Below are 20,816 nucleotides of genomic sequence, written 5' to 3'. Positions count from 1 at the left end.
ATGATAATAGTGGGTCAGGAATCCTTATTTCTGTGGTAGAAAAAGGAAAACCAAGAGTTCAAGAGTGTCTTTAGAATTCTTGCAGTTGCAGGGAACAAAGACCCACAAAATCTAGAAAAACAATAGAAAGCACTCCGAGTGTCATGACTTAGGGGGTCTCAAAGAACCAGAGTGTAGGGGTGCAGACAGATGTCAAGTAGGGTCTCAGCGGAGGTGATGGGATGGGAACACTGCCAAGGTGACTCTGGCTTCTTTCCTAGGATGGCTTAAGAATACACAAGACTCAGTCTCCCTTTCCTGTATTGCCTCTTCTCTTCCTTTCGATCACATTATTTGCTACCTGCAGATCAACTTTTTCTGCTCTTTTGTCCACATGACAGAATGAAGCTTTCCATAGCTTACATTTTGTCAACCCTGTTGGGGGAGAAAATCTGATGGGTAAGGTCTAGTTCGTGGTGGGTGAGGAGTGTGCAGACAGGATGGACATAGTCTCCCAGAGAAGTGGCGATCATTTTGAGCTGGTCATAGACCCTTAAAAATATCTGTTAAGAAGTGGGAAAGGCATTTTCCCAAAGTAACACATCAAAGGAAAGTAGAGGCTGGACTTGAAGTGGGGTCTTCTCTTCCAAATCTTGTACTTCTCAGACTTCTCCACACATACTCTTTAGCGAGTTACCCAAGGAGCTACTATATCCCTTTGATGATCATAAGTAAGAGTAGTTAGGCTTAAAAAAGAAAGACAAAATAGGGCCTTCCCTGGTGGTCCGGTGGGTAAGACTCCGCGCTCCCAATGCAGGGGCCCCGGCTTCGATCCCTGGTCGGGGAACACGGGGATCCCGTGTGCGTGCTGCAAATAAGAGTCCGCATGCCACAACTGTGACCTGGCACAGCCTAAATAAATATATTTTTTTTAAAGACAAAATAAAATAAAAAGGGCTTGGGAGAGAAAAAAATAGCATATAGGGATGGGAACTTTGGTATTCCGAGAGCCCAGCACCAACTACCGTGCTGCTGGAAAGATGGCTGCAACACCAGGCAGCTGCTCAGGCTGCTTTTCGTATCCGTGGTGCTGGAGAGTGTAGGGGTAGAGAAGTACGTGCTTCTTTTGTGTTGCCGGGGAGTGTGCCCAGTGGAGCATCAAGGGCACTGGTCTGGCATAATTCTACCACTGGTGAACGTAAGCCTGCCCTGTAAAATATTTATTTTTTAATTTTTATTTATTTATTTATTTATTTTTGCGGTACGCGGACCTCTCACCGTTGCGGCCTCTCCCGTTGCGTAGCACAGGCTCCCGACGCGCAGGCCCAGCGGCCATGGTTCACGGGCCCAGCCGCTCCGCGGCATGTGGGATCTTCCCGGACCGGGGCACGAACCCGCGTCCCCCATGGAGCATCGGCAGGTGGACTCTCAACCACTGCGCCACCAGGGAAGCCCTTATTTTATCAAATTTATTTCAACTTCATTCCCTTCCAGAAAAAGAATGAAGGCAGCTCAGTACCCCTATTGGTTTATAAAAAATGTAATTTACTTTACTTTCTGCCCCCAGTTAATTTGGCCCCATTGTGTCCTTGCCCCAAGTGCATGGAAATGTGACTTCACTATGGAAGAATCCATGTAAAAGGTTGTACACTATACTTTAATGTCAGAAAGGTGGATGAGTTGACATCGTATAATGGAGAGCGTATCACCCCTTTTACTAAGAGATGTAATAGCGGAAACAGTCTTGACTGTGGAAACTTCCATAATAACTGCTATGCTCATTTTTTATTGATGATGGATAAAAATTCTCATAATACTGACGCACAGTTACTTGCTGGAATATAGCTTCAGGCTGCCCCTAGGGCAGACTTTATTTATGCATTCCTACTTTCACTATTTGTAATGATAATGATGATAATAATATTATTATTAATAATAATAAATATCAGTACTTTCTGAATTACAATAGGAACTAGAAGTTTCAGCTATTTTCACCTCGACCTACTCTGCTGAATCTTCTTTTAAAGATGTAATGCAAGAAAAACCATTATAATCCTCACCATTGTTCTGGTTGCTAATAGACCTGTGCAAATATTATTGTAGGCTTTTTAAAAATTATTAATTTATAAAGTGCCCTGAGCCTTACAGAATATAAGCAACTGAGCAGGCTGGGGCAATAAAGTTACATAAATCACTGTTAAGTTAATAGCATAAACCACAGTGACCCTACGGTGGCTCAGTACAGTAGTTTTGGAGAACAGGCACAATCAGGAATTTTTGAAAATCTAAAAAAGAAAGTATATTTTAAAATATGTAAATATGTCTGTTGATTTATAAAGGCAGTGTCAAATGGAGATTAATGGAGAGCCCAAAGAATCAGCAAAAACCAATAAGATCAGAATGATGTTTAAAATTCTTGTATAGTTTGATGATATTTTGATGACTTCAGAAATGTTCGTCAGAGAATCAAAGTGCAGTCAGGATAAAAAGGACAACTCACAAGTGATAATCACGCTTTCCCTGAACTGGGCTTGCAGCCCACCCAGACTTATGAAAATCCTCACTGCATTTATTGTTTGCATGCTGTAGAGGATGCTGTTCTGAACACTGTGTACAGTGTAACTTTGTCCGGTGCAATGGGAGAAATTCCTGTCTGATCTTAGTACCAACCACTGTGGTACTTCTGAGGAATGGGTTTGTTTTGTATTTAGTGGGCCCTGGGAACTGTGTGATTGGCCACATTTCCCTTTTAATAATGGCAGTGAGAGAGCAGAATTCTCATTTATAGCCTTCCCATAGCAGTGTATATGTCCATATAGGAAGTGTTTTCTCATTATTTCTGAATCCACCTTATGTTACTATAACACGTTTTATTATGTTTAGTTAGCTTTATACATCTGGTTAGCTGCCTTACCTAAATCCTTACTGAAAAGAATGTGGGGCTTAGGGAGGAAGAGAAACAGGGAGAAAGTTGAAAATTTTAAACTTAGACATAAATATAATTTTCTACTACAAATTATAAAATCTAATTTTTCTGTATTTACAAAAGAGGTAATTAAATTCATCTTAAGGGATTCATACCTCTAATGCTGAATAATAAATAACTTTGATAGTAAATATCAATTTTCATTTATACCACATTCATGGGTATAACCACATTAATCCACACTGAATATCACCTCAGAGTTTAATACTGTGGGATAGTTGCTTAATAGGTTTGTTCATCTCTGTTTCAATTTCTTCATCTGCAAAATGGCAGGAATAGTGTGTAGGCTTGTTGAAGGCTACACATAAGCTTGAAGGCTTGTTGTGAGAATTAAAAAGAATTTCTGTGAAGAACAAGTCTTAACCTTCCTGTACCTCAGTGTTTTCATCTGTGAAAGGGGTATAAAATAGTACCTATATCACAGCTAGGTTGTGAGGATTAAACAAGCAGGCATAGTCACATGTTTAGGAAAATTCCTAATACCGTATAAATGCTATTATTATTGTTATTATTTCTTATATTTTTATTTTATTTTACTAATACCGTATAAATGCTATTATTATTGTTGTTATTATTTCTTATATTTTTATAAGATGTTTTATTTTACTATTTATTTTATTTACTATTTATTTTATTTTACTATTTTATTTACTATTTACTATTTTACTATTTATTTTATTTTACTAATACCGTATAAATGCTATTATTATTGTTGTTATTATTTCTTATATTTTTATTTTATTTTACAAAGGTTTTATAAATATCCAAAATTAATTTCCCCAACTTAAGGGTTGGAAATATTGCTTTACTGAAACTGAATCCATAGTAGGCTTCTTAAATGGGCTTAAAATGGCCATTTTGAAAAAATCACACGGTCTGCCAGTGCCTCCGTGGGATTCTCTGTTTATATTGGTCCTAAATACCATAAGATTAGCAACTGTAGAGCGGTGGTTCTCAACTGGGTGATTTTGATCCCCCCCACTCCCTAATGCTAAATAACTTTGATAGTAAACATCAGTGTTAATTTGTATCATGTTCAGGGTGCATTCGGCAGTGTCTGGAGTCATTTTGGTTGTTGCAACTGGAGGGGCTGTGCTCATGGCATCTAGTGAGTAGAGGCCAGAGAGGATGCTAAACATCCCAGAATACACAGGACAGGTCCCACAACAAAAAGTGACCTAGCCCTGAATGTCCATGGTACCGTGGTTGGAAACTCCTGGTATAGAGTTTCATGGCCAAAAATGGAATAACAGAAGGAATGGTTAGAGAACTGGTGGAGATCAAAATCTTTCTTACTTAGTTGCTGCTGTTTCTGCATTTCCCACCCCCAGATTTTAGCTTTCAATTTAGTTTTGTCAGAAGCCTAACAAATATGGTAAGAAAATTAGGAAATGTGACATGGTATAGTTTAAAGAGTCCTGGAGACTGCCATTGCCCACTTGCCTCTAAATGTACAAATAGTTCTATTTTCAAAAAGCAACTTGGACCCAAATTAAGAATCTCAGGAAGATCTGTCAGAGTCCACATCTAGGACACATCCTAGAGAAACTCTTGTGTGTGTGAGCCTGCGGGGCTGTGCAGAACAATAGTTTGGTAATGGTGAAAAGTTAGAGACAATCTAAAGGGCCATCAAAAAGAAATGGATAGAGGAAATAAATTTAAAAGTAAGTGAACTAGATATGTATCAGAGTGGATAGAGGTCAAACATAATTTGAGTAAAAAAAGCAAGTTGTAAAACAGCTCGTTGGGATACCACCATTTTAACAATCTTAAAAACAATATATCAATAGTTAGGATTGTGTTTGGTCGCATTCGAAGAAATTTAATGACAGTGGCTTAACCAAAAAGAGGTTTATAATTTTGTCCTGTAAGAGTTCAGCTGAAGGTGATCCAGATGAAGGTGGCTCTAAGAAGCCATCAGTCAGGTCCCACAAAGCAAGGGATGGGCCACTTGTACAATTAACCAGGTCTGGTGGTCCAGAAAGGGGATAGGGTATATAACATGTAAATATGTTTAATTAGTCCATCTCTGGTGGAGAGCTTGAAAATTGTTTTTAGGGGTCCTCAAACCTGCAACCAGGGTTCCTTCCCCAGAGCTCATTCTATCTTTCACTCTTTCATCCTCAAGATGACAAGATGAGAGCTTCCACACCACACAGTTCATCCATGTGTCAGGTCCATAGAGAGAAAGGGTAGAAGATGAATCTGAACCTAGTCTGAATATACCCCCTCTTACCAAGAAAATGATGGTTTTTACAGAAGCCTCATCTTCTGAACTTCTGCTTCTACCTCCTTGGTCAAATCGAGGTCACGTCGTTCCCTAGCCGCCCCTCCACTCTTTAGCTGCACCAGAGCCTGGGAGGGGTGAATGAATAGACTTCTTGATCTCTGCTTCCTGAACAAGAGCAGTGTCCTGACAGAAGGGAAGAGGGGAATGACAATGAGTAGGTGGGCAAACAGAATCGTCTGCCTCAAAGAGTATAAAATGTTTAAAGATGGGTAGTAAAGATGTAAAAACATGGTCTGGGAGAATATATCCCAAATTGATGAGAGTGTGTGCCTCTAGGGAGGGAGAAAGAATACCATTGAGTAGACGTACAAAGCAGATTTTTCCTTAATTCCTATTTTATTTATGTATTTAATATAAAAAATTTCTGAAGCAAATTTAATATTAAATTTTAAAAATCTGGGTCTTCGATGTATGAATCTTTTACTCTGTTCTTCTATGTAATTGTTCTAAGTTGAGGAAAAATCTCATAACTTTTGCCAGCCTACAAAATACTCGGGCTAGTGGTATGTATTCTTTTGTCTCAAGAGAAAGAGAGATATGAATGTATCTGCCCAAATAATGAGACAAGAGGGGACTGAGATGAAAATTCCAGGGAGCAGCATTCCCACCGGCCACAGAGCTGGACAGTTCTTGGAAGCTCTAACTCCCACACCCATATTGCATATGGCTTCCCCCAGGTGCATACTCCGAAACAGTTAAACTAGGATTTAAGCAGGACCATGGGGAAATAATTTTAAGTATTCATGATTCATCTTGTTCTCAGTGAAAGTCAGCATAAAAGCTTGCATGTACAATGTTTCCAAATAGCTGACTGTCCTAACATTTTCTTTCATAAGAGATAGGTCACACAGGATACTCATACAAGAGGTACTTTTATGAAAGGCACTTTTATCCACCCCACCACCAAAAAAAAAAAAAAAAAAAAAGAAGTGTAATGAATTATTTTCCAAAGCTGATGGTTTCGGAGCATTCATTTTCATGAAAGTCAAAGTCACCGCCACTCAGTAATGAATTCCTTTTGGATGCAATTCAGACTTTCCAAGGTTACCAATTCAGGTTTTACAGAAAAAAATTATACTGGTCTGACAAGAGATATGCCTGGCAAGTTGAGGAACAAAAAGTTAAGGAAGCAGAAGACCCAGGATGAGGTGACTGGGCACCTCATGAGCACTTGAAGAACTTATTTTTGTGCCAAAACAAAGAAGCCAGTTTAGAATAGGTTTCAATTTATGCAGATGAAGAAATCAGAGAAAGAAGAAAAAGGAAAACTTAGTGTTTTCGTTTCACGTTTACTTGCTGCAGACTCCTGACCCCCATGACTTAAAGTGCTTCTATGAAAGAGGAGGAGCTTGGAGGGGAAGGGAAGGGAAGAAGTCTGTGTCAGGGAAACTCAGAAGGTCTTCTGTAGAAGAATCCCACATCTTCCCTGTAACGGTGTCTTTTATTAATTTGCCTAAGAAAATATTGTAGGGGTTTCAGCGTGGGAAGGAAGAAAAATGAGTTTTATTTTTCCTAGCTCCATTAAATATAGAAAAGGAGACAATAAACGAAAACAGTCTGGCATAATTAATCCCAGTACCACAGAAACAATGGCAAGACTTTTCTTTGAACCAATCTGCACAATATAAATCTCTCTTTGGGAAGAAGCCGTCAAATTACTTTAATATTCCTGAGGATTGAAACTGTTGGGAACAAACCAGTTTAGGGCCCAAAGAAATCGAGTGGTAATTAAATCCCATTCTGATCATTCTGACAGATATTGTTTTCACCTTCTGGAAGTGTCTGTGGACCCACTTCTGGGTACGGCAGGACAATTTTGCTGGTCAAAGCTAAGTTTGGAAAATTACAGACCAATGGGAAAAAGCAAATCTATTTAGATGTTTTAAGTTGCTGCTCACTGATGGGTAGAATCATTTCATCATGCATTCCTGCCTGGGGATCTGAACCTTTGGGCTTGAGCCCCTGTTCAGACCCAAAGACATGATCTTTGCCAGTCTTCTGGGCACCCTGAATGCTCATTTCCTCATTTGTTTAAGGAAAAAAACCTTGCATCTAGAGTGGTTGTGAGGATTAAAACAATTTATGTGAAAGCATTGCATAAACTCTAAAATGTTGAGCAAGGAAGATTATCCTAAGGGTATTACAGATACTATGTTATTGGCAGAAAACTTGAATTTTTAATTTAAAATGTTTAATTTTTGTCCTGTTGTGTGTATTTTGCTTTTGTGCACAGGTCATTTTGGTCTTGATTGTGCCATTCGCTAGAGTAAAACTAGGACGCCCCTTCTCTTCTTCCACCTTTCATCTCTTCGCCTTCAAAGAGGTAAGGAGATCTAACATTCCTTCAAGCTCAAAGGCTCCAAAGGTATGTGACTCAAAGTACAAATGAAGAGCAGAATCTGTCCTGAGTAAAATCCTTGTGTAGGCAAATCTGAAAGGAGATCAACAGCGTGACACTAAGTGAAAGAGCATTTCTGAGGCACTTGAAACTGAAAACTAGAAATTCTAGTAGTTGATGTTTGCTTTGGCTTCTCCAGGAAGTTGGAGAAATGAGGTCTGTATTCTTTGGAAGATTCTGATTGAAAAGAGGATTTTTATTAAGTTTTAGAAAAGCCATAAGGCAAGGATGAATTCTCTAATAGCTGCTCACACCGTTCCTGCACATTATCCCTTTCGAGGGACTGGAGCTTTGATGAATGTGGCTGTCACCCCCAGAGGTGTCATGCACCATATAACATGCACCCCGGATCCACACCGCGGTGTTTAGTCTTCTGTGGAAGAGCACAGAACACACAGATTCGAGGGGAAGCTGATTCTGCTTGGTGCTGACTTTACATCTGGGCAGGTAGGTGTGCAGTTTTAAAACACAAATTACCAGGATGCTATAGATCACCGGCACTCAGGCTGCGAAGGGGCGCGTGTGTGCAGCAGAGCCAGAGATGTCCGTGAGCTCAGTCAGGTCCGACTCCACAGTCTCGAAAGTAAAAGAAACAGCAGATCCAGAAAGACCAGCCATTGCCACTCATGCTTCTGACTCTCAAGGCAAAATAAACCGGGCTGAATGAACTTTTTTGTCACATCTGATTCAGCAGCATACAGCTTAACGGGCTGCTTCCCCAGAGAGAAATGATGGACATCTGCTCTTAAATATGACTGACATTTTCAACTACCTTTTTCTCTAATGCTTTTTTTTTTTTGCGGTACGCGGGCCTCTCACTGCTGTGGCCTCTCCCGCTGCGGAGCACAGGCTTTGGACGCGCAGGCTCAGCGGCCATGGCTCACGGGCCCAGCTGCTCCACGGCATGTGGGATCTTCCCGGACCGGGGCACGAACCCGTGTCCCCTGCATCGGCAGGCGGACTCTCAATCACTGCATCACCAGGGAAGCCCTCTCTAATGCTTTTATGCCATATATCGCTGAAGTATAATCTTAAATTTTTTGAAAAGTACTTGCAAAGAGTTAATGAAAGAGGTTGTAATCTTCAAGTAGAGATCAAGTATGTCTTCCTTCTAAGATTGTTTTTGCTGTGATGGAAATTGCTAGAATGTGATGGGCCCACGTAGTCTTCCTTTCAGCCCAGTGAATCTGTAAAAATAAATTTCACTGCTCCCTCACATGTGACAAATGAGCATCTTCTGTCCTGGACATGTACTGGGAACACACTTTAGATTGTTCTGTAGGTCCATATAGTGCTTTCAAGTCTTCCATGGTGCTTTCACATGAGCAGTGTCCCACTACTTTGAGCCTAGAAATATGCCTGAGTTCAGACAGAAGCCTCTTCAGAATAGCTGCATCCTTTGAAAAGAAGACAGCAGATTATAGCCAGAATGATTACAGGTCCAGGATGAGATCTTGCAATGTTTGAGGGATCCTACAGTGGCCGTCCCGCAGTGATCAAGAGCCATCACCTACAAAACGTGTTTTCAAAAAATAAACAACTTTCATTTCTTTTAAATCGGCCCTCTCAGATCTCCGTTTTTTTTTGTTTTTTTTTTTTTTGCATCCCCTCTTATGTGTCAACGTGTATGTTGGGAACAAGGCTGGAAACTTCAGGTCCTACACAAAACCCAGAGAGAACCAAAATGAGCTCTTCACAGGCTTGAAGACAGGTGGTAGGAAGCAAAGTTTATGGCGTTTATAAACATTTTTTTAAAAAAACCGTAGATATAAATTTCCTCAAAAGCAAGGGCAATGTCTTATTCATTTGTGTATCTCTCACATAGCTAGCAGTGGCTTGTATGTGGTAGGTATTAAAAGATATTTGTCGAGGCCATTGATCATTCATAGAGCAAAATATTATTCTACATAGACCATGAGAGTCTCCATGGAGCATAGAAAGATGAATAAAACAAGGTCCCAATTCCAGAATTTCCACAGGGGCACCATTTGGTCCAGGCTTCAAATTCACAAAAACCCTAAAACAGACACTCTTCATTTCTCCACATGAGGTTATATATGCCTTCATAAAGATAATACTGACAAGATTGAGAGCTGACATTATTCATCATACAAATTTAAATTAACCCACAGTTTTTGCAACTCTTTTGATGTTTTTTTACCTTTAAAGATTTAATTAATATATTATCCTATTTCTATAAACTCATCTATCTACCTAGCTAGCTAGCTAGCTAGCTAGCTGTCATCTGTCTGTGTCTATCATTTTTCTATCTGAAGTAAAAGATTCATGAAAGAATGATTATTATTAATGATGAACATTACAGTAAGGTGGGATCCCACGTGATTTTTACCCTCTTTTCTATATGTTTGAAATCATTGCATTGAACACATATGACTTGCGTAATCAGAGAAAAGCAACAAAATTATATTCAGTATGCAAAAAAAAATGAAGTAAGATTCAGCAAATGTGTGAACGAGTAGAGTCAGTCAAAAATGACACCTTAGCTTAAGCCAAAATGACTGGAAGGATGGTGGTTTTGTAGGCATTGAGCATTCAAGAAAAGGAGCTGATTTGGGAGAGGACACTTTTTTTTTTTTTGCGTTGCGCGGGCCTCTCACTGCTGTGGCCTCTCCCGTTGCGGAGCACAGGCACCGGATGCGCAGGCTCAGCGGCCATGGCTCATGGGCCCAGCCGCTCCACGGCATGTGGGATCTTCCCAGACCGGGGCACGGACCCGTGTCCCCTGCATCGACAGGCGGACTCTCAACCACTGCACCACCAGGGAAGCCCGAGGTTTTTTTTTTTCATTAATTTTATTGGAGTATAGTTGGTTTACAATGCTATGTTAGTTCCTCCTGTACAGCAAAGTGAATCAGTTATACATATACATATATCCGCTCTTTCAGATTCTGTTCCCATTATAGTTCATTACAGAGTACTGAGTAGAGTTCTCTGTGAAAAAGACAATGATATCACTTTTATGTGGAATCTAAAAAAATGGTGTTTAGAACTTCTTCTACATTCACACAAAAGAGTAGCTGGGCATTATATTCTCAAAGAATAATTAACATTAGGAAAAGCTCAAGAAATGATAATAAATGAACAAAGCAGAATATACATGTAAATATGTAGTTTGATTTTAGTTTTATAAAAAATTATAGGTGTAAATAAGCACAGAAAAATAATGTACCCAACAGTAGTTTTTGAGCAGCTACTCTGTGCTACCCACTTGGGACACAGAGATGAACAAGATAGGTACCCTTGACCTTTACATTTCCATTATAGGTAGGATAGACAGTAAACAAATAGACATATAAAGTAGAGATAATTTCCACTAATGATAAATGCTAGGAATAAAGTAAAGATAGTTGTGATGGAAATTATTGGCAAAGGGAAAAAGTGACGGCCTCTCTGGGGACCTTGCACTTAAGCTGGAATCCAAATGAAAAGAAGGAGCCAGCTCTGGGAGAATGGGAGGTGGAAGTAGGAGTTGTCCCAGGAAAAAGCACCAGCGGGAACGAAGTCCCCAAGACAGAAAGAAGCTTGGTGAGTTCTGGGGACAGACAAACTTTCAGTGTGTCTGGATCTGCTTGGTTATTATGATAGAGTCTAAGACATGGCCAATGCCCTCGGACAGCTCATAGACACATAAACGAATCGTTGCATATATTATTGTAACCACTGGGACAGAGGCAAGTACAAAGTGCTGTAAATACACAGTAAAGGGGGAGAGTCACTCAATCTGGGAAACAGGCAAATGTGATCTTTGAGCTAAGCCTTCTGAAGCTTTTGTGGGTTTCTGCCATGGTTGGCGATCGCTAGGTGAGGAGTACTGCTAGAAGGGGGACTCTTCATAAGGAGCAGGGGAAGACGTCACGGAGGCAATATAAATAGAAGCTGCTAGATTAGTAAATACAGGAGCGACTGACTAGTTCAGCCAGATCTGAGAAGAAGAGGGGAAAACTTCTGGGGACCACTGACCCATCGCTTCTCCTGTAGATTCTTCTTCGCGATCATGATAAGTGACAAATCCCATAGCTCTGTGTCCATGTTGTCTTACCTGGTGCCCTCATCAGCTCTGCTGCTTCAGAGGAAACTCCAGAAATCAGTGACCCGGGACTGGAGGATGTCTCTGCTCCCAGAGGAGGTCTGTGCTCACGTTCCTGGGTGCTCTTAGGGTGCAGAATAATCTTGGCTGATGGGATCGTTCTTCCTCCCCTAACCGTTAACTCGGGATGGGGAAATGGGCTACCCATGAGAAGGGGGGAGTGAGTAGACCAAGGTATCGGTGATGGAGTGCTGGCAATGGAGAGCATCTGAAGAAAAGAAATAGCGTGGTGCACAAATACACAGCAATGTAAAGGATAATGACAAGTTTAGGGGGGCGTGGGTAGTATGTTATGGTGGCAGGTGTGTGTGTGTGTGTGTGTGTGTGTGTGTGTGTGTGTGTGTGTATGAGTGCGGTGATTGATGGTAAAAAAAGACTGAAAAGTCAGGTTAGGGCCAGCTTGTGAAAGGTCTTAAATGATTTCCTTGGGACTTTATGCTTGATTTAGTTGAAAGAAAGGCATCACCAAAGTGTTAAATAGAAGAGACATATGATAAACTGTGCATTTTAGAACAGCTCTGAATTCAGTTTGGAATATTATTATGGGGGATTAAACCAGGAGGTTGAATGACCAGTTGGGAAATGACTGCAGTCAGTGAGGCAAGAAATGATGAGACACTAAATTAGGATGGTAGCAGTTGAAATAGAGAGGGCAGGTTAAAAATGGAAAGGAATTATAAGCAACATAACTGTAAGAATTTGGAGATCACTTAGGTAGAACGGATAAGCAAGAAGAACCGAGGGTCAAGGATATCTCTGGGTTTTTTTTTTTTGTTTTTTTGGTTTTTTTTTTTTGTGGTACATGGGCCTCTCACTGTTGTGGCCTCTCCCGTTGCAGAGCACAGGCTCCGGACGCGCAGGCCCAGCGGCCATGGCTCACGGGCCCAGCCGCTCTGCGGCACGTGGGATCTTCCCGGACCGGGGCACGAACCCGTGTCCCCTGGATCGGCAGGTGGACTCTCAACCACTGCGCCACCGGGGGAGCCCTCTGGTTTTAACATGGGTGCCTGAGAGGCTAGTGGTGCTACTAGCCATTATATGGAACACAGGGAGAGGGGCATATTACATGTTAAGTGTGGTACAACTTGTACTCCATGTATACTGAGTGCATATGCTTGCAGAGTATCCGGGGGCGGGGGTAGATGCACATCCAGGCACGGAGTGCAGGAAAGAGGCCAATAACTAGGTATTGGTAGGAGTTAGTTGAAACCAAGAGAGCTGATGAAATAATTATAGCTTTGACCCAGCTGTTAGCTGTCACTCAGGTCATATGGGAGCCCTTGAACACTAGGGAAGAATACTTGTTGCCAGAAGGTAGAAACAACCCCCAAGATCCCAGAACCACAACCATCTGAACTCTCCAGCTACGCACTTGGTAGAAACTGAACAACACCTTCCACAGAGAAAACATATTTTGTCTTGCAGATCCAATTTCCCTTGCCCGAAATTCTTAGTTTAGATACAAAGACTATATGATATCTGACATATAGTTGGTTTAGGAATTTTTGTTTTCCTCACTAATTTGATCAGATTTGCATATGATCCATTTGATCACTTATCACAATCAATTATAAATTTAGTAAATGTTTGGCAAAAATCTAAAAAGTTTACATAAACAAGTTAGATGGGCTATAAATATGGACTGGGAAACAGATGCCCAGATTTTTTCTGAAGTTTTGTCTTTCAGGGTTCCTTTAGTTCTCTCTCTCTCCTGGGGAGATCAGCTTGAGTCTGTAATTCAATGTGAAATTCCGCTATGGTTTGTCTTCCTCTATGGTTTTCACACTCTATGGAGTGTGAAAGTGTCAGACTGGCTCTTGTAAAGTGGTCTCCATGGTGTTCATCAAGACCCAGTGAATCATTTTGGTCAGTTTCATTTTTCCAGGTTCTTTTAGATCTATTCATTATTTCATTTCCTAAGGTTTAACACTTCGTAAGGCAAGCAGAATTTGATACGGTTTAAACCTTTGATTTATCTAAAGCATCCTTAGTTATAATGGCAAAGTCTTTTATCTTCTTGGGTGAAAAAGAATGGTGTGCTTTTCCTTTATTTGCAAAACGATATTAGAGTATCTGTACATAGCAGCAGGCTCTATAAGTTAGTGAGATTTCTTTTTGTTAATAATTGTCTTTAAAATTACAAAAGTAATGCATACTTAAAACTTTCAAATTATAGAAAGCATTAAGGTAAAAAAAAGGGGGGGCTGTCCATGATCATTGGACATTTGAGCATCATTTCCTCTATTTCTAGCCACTGGACAAGGCATGGATAACATTTATAAAAAGAGCGACATGCTCACCTCATGGTTTTCTCCCTTACTTTGATGTAATAAAATATCTAAGTGATTGTTCCTTATCAGCATTTATGGACCTACTCCAGTCTCTTCAAAAGCTACATAGTATTATGGAGTCTAGATGTTCCGTAATTTAATAATGACCCTATTGATGGAGACTATGCTGCTATTGTAGCAAATACTGAGAAAATACTGCTCTGAACAGGCTTGTATACATATTTTTGCACACATGTATCTGCAGGCTACATTCTTAGAAGTTGAATTGCTGGGTCAAATGATAAATGTACCTTTAATTCTGACTGATATTGCCAAACTGTCTTCCAAAGGATTGTTCCAATTTACATCCTCACCACCAATGAATAAGTATGCCCACTTCCCTTGATCCCCTCTAATACAGCATTCTAAAAGCTTTTTGAATCTTTGCCAACCTGCTAATTGAAAAATGCTATCTTATGGTTTAGTCTGGATTTGAAAAACGGTATTTCATTGTGGTCTGATTTCCATTTTCTTAACTATATCTTTTGCGGTAAATCATATATGTAACCTCTTTTGCTCCTTTTTCCAGTGGGTATTTTTTTTCTTCTTATTTGTAAGTACTGTTTGCTCTGAAAACTAATGCTTTGTTACATTTGTTGCAAAAATATTTACCGTGTTTGTTGTTCAACTTTTGAATTGACCTATAGTATTTTTAAGGTGTAAAATTTTTAGTTTTACAAGTTGAAATATATGAATCATCTACGGTTACTAGTTTTATATCTTGCTTTGAAAACATTCTCACCATTGCAATTGTAAAAGCAAAGTTCTCTGTGTTTTTTATTTTTAGCGTTTAATTCTTTGATCCATCTGGAAATGTTTTGGATACGAGGATTGAAGTAGGGATCCAGTTTGATATTTTTCAGACCTGAAACCACTTATAATAGTCTATCAACCCCAGCCCCATGATTTACCATGTATCAAAATCCTTATGTATTTCAATTTATTTCTTGACCTTATTCTGTTCCATTTTTCTTCTTGACAGAATCAGGTTCTCTTGCTTATTGTAGCTCTTTAATGTGTTTAAATATGCTGAAAGCCACCCTCTCCAATTTTTTTCTTCCTTTTAGTATTTTCTGGCTATTCTTTCATGCTTAATTAATCATAATATCTTTAGAATCAGCTTGTGTAGTCATTAAAAATTAAAATCTTATTGATTCATTACGGAGATGGTATTAAATTTATAGATCAGTTTAGGAGAAATTGATTTTTAAATTGACTTTTTAAAATATCAAGGCTTCTTACCACTTCCCAATAGAATATGTCTTTCTATTTGTTAAATTATTCGTTGATGGTCCTCAAAGTCATTTTAAAGTTTTCTTCACACGAATCTTGCACATTTCTTATTCAGTTTATTCCTATGTAGTTTATGATGCTAGTCCGTATTATAATGGAAATCTCTTATTCAGATATATATTCTATGTGGTTGATTTGTGTATAGAAAAGCTATTGATTATTGTGTGATTTCAGATTATTTGTAACAGTTTCTTAGGTTTTCCTATGCTTTTCCTGCATATTCAAGACTCAGTCTTCTAGAAGTAAGCAATAAATTTCGCTCCTCCTTCCTAATTTCTTTACCTCTCATTTCCCTTGTCTGAGCGCACTGACACCTTTCTCCAAAAAGTAGATAATAGTGATGTATTCCTGATACCTTTTGCCATTTAGAAATTTTAAATCTTTACATAAGAAAATCTGTTATTCTTTTCTTTCATAGCTTCTGGGGTTTATATCTTGCTTTGGAAGATATTTCCCACTCCCCAGATGCTAATGAGACATTCCATATTTTCTTCTAATATTTTATAGTTTTCACTTTTACACTTAGATCTTCGATCCATCTGGAATTTATCTCTATGTATTGCATGAGATAAAAATCTAACTTCATTTTTTCCAGATGGTTCGCCAAATATCCCAACATCATTTATAAAATTGGTCAGTCTTTCCACACTAGTTTGAAATGCCACTTTAGTCATATTCTAAGTAGATCAGTTTTCTTTTTAAACCAGAGCTTAAAAAATAAATAAACTGAATTACAGTAGAGAACAAAGACAGGAAATGCAGGCAAAAAACAGACATTAAGATAAAGTTGTACACAAACTATTTAATTTTAATGTATATAATATAATACAAATGTCATTCATACCAAAATAGTATAAATATAAATAATTCACAGAAAATTTTCTTATAAAATACTTCTGTAAGAAAGATTCAGAGGATGGACACCCATGAAATATAAGACTGTAGGAGCTGATTATTCAAACGTTGTTTAGAGTTACTCCCATCATATAGAAAGTTATTTAAGCCTCAAAGCCATAAACATCGTCCAGCTGCCTAGTTTAACCCCAAATCAGATATTTCTGAGAGTGGATCAGAATGTCCATTAAGTAAAAAGCGAAGTCTGAAATTAGGGGAAAAAAAGTAACAGTCTCTTCTGTTCTTATAATTCTAGACGGTTTGATTTTTCATTTACATCTCTGAGGCTCTAGATGTATGTCAGCATGTATGTCACATTCCTGACACTGGAGTAGAGTGAAGGTGGACAGTGGCCCTATGCAATCCTTTCTCTTTTAACAGGAGAGGTAATTGAGTCATTGAGATCAAATGCCAGAGATAATAAGAGTCAGTGTGGATCTCTGAAACCTGTATGGAAATCCTAAAACGTGCACTGAAATGCATGCCTTCCCAGGGCTTTGAAAAGTCTATGAAATAACAAGTTAACAATTAATATTATGATAGTGAATGCTGATAGTTAACTAGCCACATCTTTTTGGTCTTAAAAGGCCTGAAGTGCTACTACATGTTAGTGGAACTACAACAGAGCCAACTGGTGAATTTGTGTAACAATCTTCATTTTAGAAGATTAGAAAGAATGTTATTGGCCAATAAAAATTTCCATTTTCTTACGTTATCTGTTCCAGTTTAAATAAAAATTAACAGAATAGTCAAAGAGAAAGACAGATCACTAGTCTTGCAGTGTCAAGTCATGTCCTCGGAGACTCCTCTAGTAAGTGAAGAAAGCCCACAAGATGGTTCTGAGGTGTGTTTCTACACAGCATCGCTAAAACATGCGCACTGTGTTTTCTCACAAATGGAATGATAGGTTTTTAGGAAGCACATTTATTTGATTGAGCTTTAATCAAGCAATTAAATAACAACAGTAACAATAATAATAACAATAGCACCAGCAACCACAAATAAGCCACTTTCTTCAGTGGTTGGGGATATGCGTGTTCTGTGTGTCTGTGGAGGCTGGAAGAGAGGTATGGCCTGCATCGCATTATATAGATGATCTAAGTCCGTTATGTTATTACAGGTACAACAGAAGCCAGCCCCAGAATGTCAGCCTCTGGGAAGTAACTGCTGTCCAGGGCGCTTTATAATTACAAAATGCTTAAATACTAGAAACTCTTTCACAGAGCCAAGCCCAGTCTTGGATTTGAAAGCATTTAAAAACTATCCTTGTAACAGCCATACTGCTTTATACTTTATCTATTTTTAGAGGCCCAATATTTGTTGGGCTGGAAGAAAAAAATTGGAACGTGAAAAGTATGCCCAGGAGCAAATCTGCAATAATAAGCAGCACATACATGTTGTGGAGGAAAACATTCAACGTAAGACAGTCAACATAAAAACAGATTCTGCTGAGGCGTCTTTATGAATAGCAGTTATTATTTTGCTTTCAATTGCTAAGCGTTCTAAATAGCATGCCCTTAAAAGTCGTCAAGTTCTTTATATGAATATAATTTCCTGATCTTAACTTTCATAAAGTTATTATGAAAAATTATAAATGTATTCCATTAGCTTCATGTGTAAGTTTACAATCATCATATTGTTAAAATTAGAAACACAAGGAAGAAAAAGAAAGAAATAGAAACATTATCAGGCACTGGAGAAGCTATTAATTGGAAAGTATTAATTTTTCTGTATAAGAACAGAGTTTGCCTATGCAACTCTTTATTAAATGGTTTGAACAGATATCCTCTCACATAGATTTATAGTTGAAATTGTCCCAATTGGTTGTCGGTAGGTCACACCCAATTTAAGGTCACACCCTGCCTTATCTTTAATGTCCCTTTCACTTCCTGAGCATAATAACAAGGAGGAATTGTGCTTTGAACCCTAAAGGAACAGTTCTGGGGCTGTTTGCTTTACATAATTACTGCTATAAAGTAATTATACTTTATAGCAGGTAGATTTTCACACTGTATCTTTAAAAGCAAAAAATCATTTTAAAAGGTTCTGAATCGCCTCCATCTGGAAAGTACAGAGGCATATAAAGGGAATGTATGGCTATTTCAGTACTGGGGAAATGCGGTCGTAATGCAGGGAAGAAAAGCGCATTTCCTGATTTCCACGATGCTGGGGCATTTTCTGATCCCCTTCGCTAATCCAGGGCCGTTGGCCGTGAGTAGGGCTAATGCAAGTCTCCATCACCAGCATCTTCCCTGAGACCAAAGGCCGGCTCCAGATGCGGCAGTTCAGAGGAGCTACCTTGACGGCCGGCAGACACCAGCGACTATGGTAACACTTAAAGGGCCTGAAACACCTTTAGTCACTGCTGCAGTGCGTTTTTGCATCAACCCACGCAATTCGACTTGGCAATATAGAAAATGGTAAAGTGGAGTTAAGGGAAATGCTAACGAATACTGCAAATCATGTTTAGAATGGAAGTTGTGACTTTGCTAGCATTACAAGTATTTCCTGCCTCCCAACCAATAGATCCGTAACCAGGATGGCTTGCTGTGAGTTTTGCGGCACCCAAGCCAAAGCAGTAACATTTCCGTAAGAGCATATGCGCCATGACAGAAGACTACAGCAGCCCAGAAAAATGATTTTTCCTGGAAAGGTCTGTACAGCGATGAATAGGGCTCTTGATGCTATGGCAGCTGGGCAGAGATTTTCACTGCTTCCAGCCCACAGTGAGGTAATTTTAAAGGCACTTTTCCCTTCATTTATTCTGCATTCACTGAATGTACATTTTTTGATGTCAGGGGGACATTGCAGGAAAGATCAGATGAGATAGGCTGACAATAGAGCCAAAGTTCAAAGCTTCTCTATTCTCAGGTAACAGCCAGGACAGTTTGTCTGCATTAAATGTCTTGAGGGCATGTGTCACTGTAACCCTGTCCACAGCTTTTCAAACAGTTCAAGACAAACAAATCACTTAGCGGTTGAACAACTGTAGCATCTGATGCCATCACACAGACGTGGTAGCGACAGCCACTAATCAAAGTTCTTTTCATTCCGTTGAAAAAGAAGTTCCTCGGCTTTGGTTGAAGATCACTTTTTATGTTGTTCTTTTGAAAATTATTATATGCCAAGGTTAAAAAAAAAGAGAAAGAGAGAGAGAGAAGATTCTGTCTATAGGAACCGGAAAGTCAAGCCTTCTGGCGGCATGCTGCTCTCGGTGACTAACTATGGGGTCAGGGGAGAGTCGTCAGAGGTGACCGGCAAGGCCTGTAAAGGAATAGCCAAGCCCTCCTTCGAACCACCTGCCCGGGCCCCAGGTGAGACCCCACTCTCAGCTGGTACACCTGGGCGTCTGTGCTCTCCTTTCAGGCGTTCTTGCTGACTCCGCAAGGAAGCATGGACAACCAAGGCCAACACCACCAGGCGGTAGAGCTGTAACACCACCACCAGGAAATTCTTGGCAGCAAAGAACACCAGCATCTGGTTGATCACTTTGAAATAGGTCATCAGGATGAGTCGCACAACAAGGAAGGGACCGTCTTGTATGAAGACGCTGATTCCAATGTTCCACAGGTCGGCACTGTATTGGCAAAAGAACCGGCTGGGGAACCCCCTTGTTGTCATAGACACAGGGCACACAACATGCTGTACTGAAAACGCAAGAGAGACCAGTTACCGTAGCTCTCTGACATGCAGGAAAGTAAGGCAGAGTGAAGTGGGGACAAGTCATCAGCCATGGGGGTTACGCTCATTCACAATGGGGAGTGATTCTGTAATTTCATTCTGGAGGGAAACAAGTGTAACCACCCTGCCATTTTACATCCTTGGGCATTTTATATTCAAAATGGATCATCTGTTATAAGTCCAATGACACACATGAAAAAAAGCCAGCCTCTGGTTTCTATCCACGTAAAAAAAAAAAATCAGCTCGTCTTCAAGTCCTCACTCACACTGGGGAAAGCACAATTAACTAGGCTAGAAAGGATAAAGAGCAGAAGAAGCCGCCCTGTCTGTCTTTGAAGTCTGCAGAGTAGGAAGGCAGCACGGCAGGGTGCTCTCAGCCTCAAGTCAGGGAGCCTGGCTTCCTCTCCTGGTTTCCTCATTTTCTAACAGCAAGATGCACGCCAAGTTACTTAGGCTGCCTGGACCTCAGTTTCCTCCTTTGAAAACTGGAGAACAATGACAGCTTTGAGGAGAGGGGCCCCTATTCCCTGACTGTTTTTGGTTCCATTAGACTAACACCCCTGGCACCTCTCCTTTCTCACTGTCTTTCCCTGAGGATAATTCATGACTTACCTGGCTGCTAAATTTGGGAAATGAAACAGAGTGTCGGTGGCCCAGAGCTGTCTGTCTGCATCCCCTCTCTGGTACCTGCCTATTTACTGGTTGACTCACTTGGCCCTCTATGTAAATTGTGTTGTGAAAATTCAAGCACTTATCTTCAAATTCAAACTGAAGTCACGTTAAACATATCTGTCTAACAGGGGTGGGGAAAAAAAGCCCAAATAAATGCCATTGTTATTTTATTTTGTCTAATTCCT

The 20,816-nt window shown here is 39.8% G+C and overlaps 1 protein-coding gene across 1 annotated transcript in view; it reads right to left on the bottom strand.

Moving 5' to 3' along the window:
* Nucleotides 1–19,253: 19,253 nt before the first annotated feature.
* TMEM26 (transmembrane protein 26) overlaps nucleotides 19,254–20,816 on the bottom strand; it is a gene marked incomplete at its 5' end in the record, with an annotated part of 43,619 nt that continues 42,056 nt past the window's right edge. The window contains one exon of the mRNA XM_082854515.1: nucleotides 19,254–19,925. Within this exon, the coding sequence (XP_082710641.1) occupies nucleotides 19,501–19,925 (425 nt within the window). The 3' untranslated portion in view covers nucleotides 19,254–19,500. The remainder of the gene's footprint in view (nucleotides 19,926–20,816) is intronic.

This window comes from Leucopleurus acutus, assembly GCF_964270905.1.
Source record: "Leucopleurus acutus genome assembly, chromosome: 14".
Classification (NCBI taxonomy): Eukaryota; Metazoa; Chordata; class Mammalia; order Artiodactyla; family Delphinidae; genus Leucopleurus; species Leucopleurus acutus.
This window is presented reverse-complemented; position numbering and strand designations above follow the sequence as displayed.